This window comes from Octopus bimaculoides, chromosome 1 (assembly GCF_001194135.2).
Source record: "Octopus bimaculoides isolate UCB-OBI-ISO-001 chromosome 1, ASM119413v2, whole genome shotgun sequence".
Classification (NCBI taxonomy): Eukaryota; Metazoa; Mollusca; class Cephalopoda; order Octopoda; family Octopodidae; genus Octopus; species Octopus bimaculoides.
In genome coordinates this window covers 81,257,405-81,261,016 of record NC_068981.1, presented here as the reverse complement: position 1 = coordinate 81,261,016, position 3,612 = coordinate 81,257,405, and the positions used below count along the sequence as shown (strand labels likewise).

The 3,612-nt window shown below is 38.3% G+C and overlaps 1 protein-coding gene across 9 annotated transcripts in view; it reads left to right on the top strand.

Moving 5' to 3' along the window:
- LOC106874564 (uncharacterized) overlaps positions 1-3,612 on the top strand; it is a 272,320-nt gene that overhangs the window by 213,488 nt on the left and 55,220 nt on the right. Inside the window, exon 1 of one of the 9 annotated variants that reach the window (XM_014922338.2) lies at positions 3,006-3,517. The exons of the other annotated variants lie outside the window; for them this stretch is intronic. Coding sequence (XP_014777824.1) covers positions 3,473-3,517 — 45 coding nt within the window. The 5' untranslated portion in view covers positions 3,006-3,472. Of the gene's footprint in view, positions 1-3,005; positions 3,518-3,612 lie in introns of those variants that run through there. 9 annotated transcript variants of the gene reach the window in all.

Sequence of the window (3,612 nt, the reverse complement as noted above, 5' to 3'; positions counted from 1 at the left end):
AAAATGTTAGTCCAAGAGTTTCATGTTCCCGTTCATCGGACAGATTTGTTAGAATGGGAACGTGAAACTCTGAGTAACAGCTTTTGTGATATTTCTGCTGCTTTTAATAAAGCATATTACTCTACCTCTGGTATTTGAGTACTCTTCTTTCCACATTGTTTCACATTTATGTGCTTACTCCTGTATTTTTATGAGGAGACCCCTTTCATTCATGAATGACCATGTGATTGTATCTAGGAAGTTACCCTCCGAGGCACAAGTCCGGGCAAGGTTGTTTGTGGAAGGCCAGCAGTCGCCCATGCATACCAGCCTCCCCTCTTCACACCACTGATGTTATCCAAAGGAAAGGCAAAGGCCGATACAGCTTGGCATCAGTGATGTCGCAACTCATTTCTACAGCTGAGTTAACTGGAGCAACGTGAAATAAAGTGTCTTGCTCAAGAACACAACACGCAGCCTGGTCCGGGAATCGAACTCACAACCCCACGATCTTTAGCTTGACGCTCTAACCACTGAGCCATGCGCCTTAACGGTATGTGTGTGTACACACACACACACACACACAAAGGACTTTCATACAGTTTCCGCCGCCAAATTCATTCATAAGGCACTCGTCTGTTTGGGGCCTATAATAGAATGTGGTCACAAAGCGAGTTTCTTAACCACACAGCTATTTCTGCGCCTATCTATTGAGTTTTAAACCCAAACTATATGTAAATGGATGTAAACACCTCCCCTTTGTTATAATATCCTCATTGAGGAATCAATTAGCCGTACTAGTTTCGATCTTGTGCCGTGATTTCAAATACTCTGTATACTGTACTATATATAGTATTGTACAGTGAATGCATTAAAGTTAAACCCTGTTAACGTATCAGAAAATTATAATTGTTAACATTGGCACTTGGTCTTCATTTTGTGGAAGCGTATGGTTGATTTAATCACCATTCATCCTTTAAGTGCTTATTTATGGGCCCTTATTTTATTAATGTCAGAGGGGTTAAAAGACAATGTTGACTTCAGCTTGATTTAATGCTTTGCCTGTCTCAAGCATTTTCATAAATTTGTCTTAAATGTGTTTGTTTGTTTTCAAACTTTTAGTCATCCCCTTGTTTCATGCGTTCTGAGTAATTATAAAGCTTTTCTCATAGTTCCTGTAGTGGTTTTAAAAAATTGTTATTTGCGTCATTTCATGTGTGCACGCCGGAAAATGTCCTGTGTTTCAAAGGCAAAGGATTAATGTATTGTTTATGATGTGTGATACGATTGTTATTAACTCCAGAACAAAGTTGTTCCAATGGTGACCATCCTATCTTTTCCAATATGTCCTGCCATTTTTTTAACGGTAGGGTTTATGCTTGGAGAGAAATTTGGCTCGAGAGGTTCCCTTAGTTATAGTAATAATGTCGTTATTGTAGTTGCCGCTGTTTATTTTCAACTCTGCGCTCATTGAGAGCAAATTTCTGATCGAAGGCCTTCGAAACGAATTACTATCCCCTAATTTTTGTACACCAATGGCTACATTATCCAGTGTGTCCTTCCTTAAAAAAATAGCGATATGATTTGAGATTTGATTGTTATTTCTAGCAAGTCCAGCGCGGCTGTATAAACTCTTCATCGCGGTGGTAGCGAAATCACCTCTGTTATGTATGCAAATAATCATAATAACAGGCAATTAAGTTGATAATTAGTAAGAGAACAAGGTCTATAAGAAAAGTACCACCACCACTACAACTACATCACTGAAGCATCTTTCAATAAATGTGTCAGATACTTGTTTATTTTTATTATAATTATGAAAATCAATGGAAAGTGACTTAAGTCAGTTGAATACTAGCTCATGCGCTAACTTCTGTGTCTTTCCCCTCTATATTATTATTATTTCTCCCTCTACCTTCTCACAATCACTACTGTCTACAACAATCCTACTGTTGTTGACTCATTATAATTCTTTCTCCACTCCTCGTAATTATTTTTCTTTTTCTTCTTCCTCCACTTCCACTGTCCATTTTTTTTTTTCATTTCTGTCTCTCCATCTGTTTTACTCTATTTCTATTCTCTCTCTCCAATGCACGTTATAACCCATTCCTATTTTTCTGACTCCCATCTCTAACGCCTCAATCTTTATACTTGTTTTTTGTTGTTGTTCCTTTTTATCTTCCTGAACCGAAGAGGAGTCAACGAGAGAGCCTCTACATAGTCTGCTAGAAATAACAGCCAAATCCCCCCCCCCCGCTCGCATCCTACTGTCTTATCAGGACACGTTAAACCTTATAAATTCCTACATATCACGAAAAAGGACATGATGATCACGGCTGGAATGCCCGTAGATTATAGACCCGCTCGTTCAGTGCTGGCTTAGGATTTAACAACAACAACGAACTAACGAGGGAGCTTATACAATCAGGCATGGACAACCGTTTTTGAGAAAAACTTAAAGAAAAGCAAAATAATTTTAATGAACGTTATCTTTTTTCTTGATAAATTAAATGTACCGTTCAGAAAGTCCCGCGGGCCGCAGTTTACCCGCGGGCCGCAGTTTACCCATGGTCGCTTGGCTTGCGAGAAATAGCCAAATTTCTCTTATCTTATAATCCCAATGCCTTACAGAAAGACATTAAAGTGTCGTCAGGATGGTCGTAGTAGGAATACCTTGTATCATATATCCTGCTCGCTTAGGATTAAATAATACAACCATCCTCAACTGTCACCAGACATCGTCTACAGATTCCTACTGTGTCCCACATCAGCTGTAGTCGTCCCCTTTAAGCCTCGCTCTTTATATCTGCTATAGCCTGCTATATTACTTTTTCCTTTCTTTCTTTGTCTATATCACTTTTCCTTTCTCTCTCTCTCTCTCCGCTGTGTTTTGTCTTCTTTTTCTCTGCTGTTTTATCTGTTACTCTTTTTTTCTGCTTCTCTGCTTGTCATTCGCCTTTTCTCCCTTCCCTTCTATTTGTCTTTCTCCCTCCCCTTCTCTACTCTTTATCTATCTATCTATACTGACTCGAATATGAAATGAGATAGATAGATATACATACATACATACATATATACACACACAAAGTTACTAACTTTGACAAGTAATGTGTGGCGGTAATAGGTATTGCTACAACTGATGATGATGTTATAAGTATGTCTGTCTGCAAATATGTATTGTCTATATTCAAATATATTAACTCACTGACACACAAATACGCACACACTCTTTCACCACACGCAGTTGTATTTCGTTAAACACCAAAAACAAAAAGACCAGAAGAAATGGATTGGTTGAATTGTATTTTGCACACACATATTACCAGACACTAAGCAGTCTTGTAGTAGTGGGTTCACATAAGGCAGCGGGGGAGAGTGCTGCATTTTAAGATTCACCACTTACAACCGGCAGAAGCGGCGGATGTTTAATTTGCTTCAGTCATTCGCAACGTTTTCCCTCTAATGTTGCAGTTCTTACCGCTCCTTGGCACCCATGATTTCTTACCTCGTTTGGCCAACAACAAAAAGCTGTGCGAAGGTAATGTATAATAATAACACATATGTATATATATACATATATATATATACCGTACTTACATATACACGTTTCTGATATATATATATATATATATA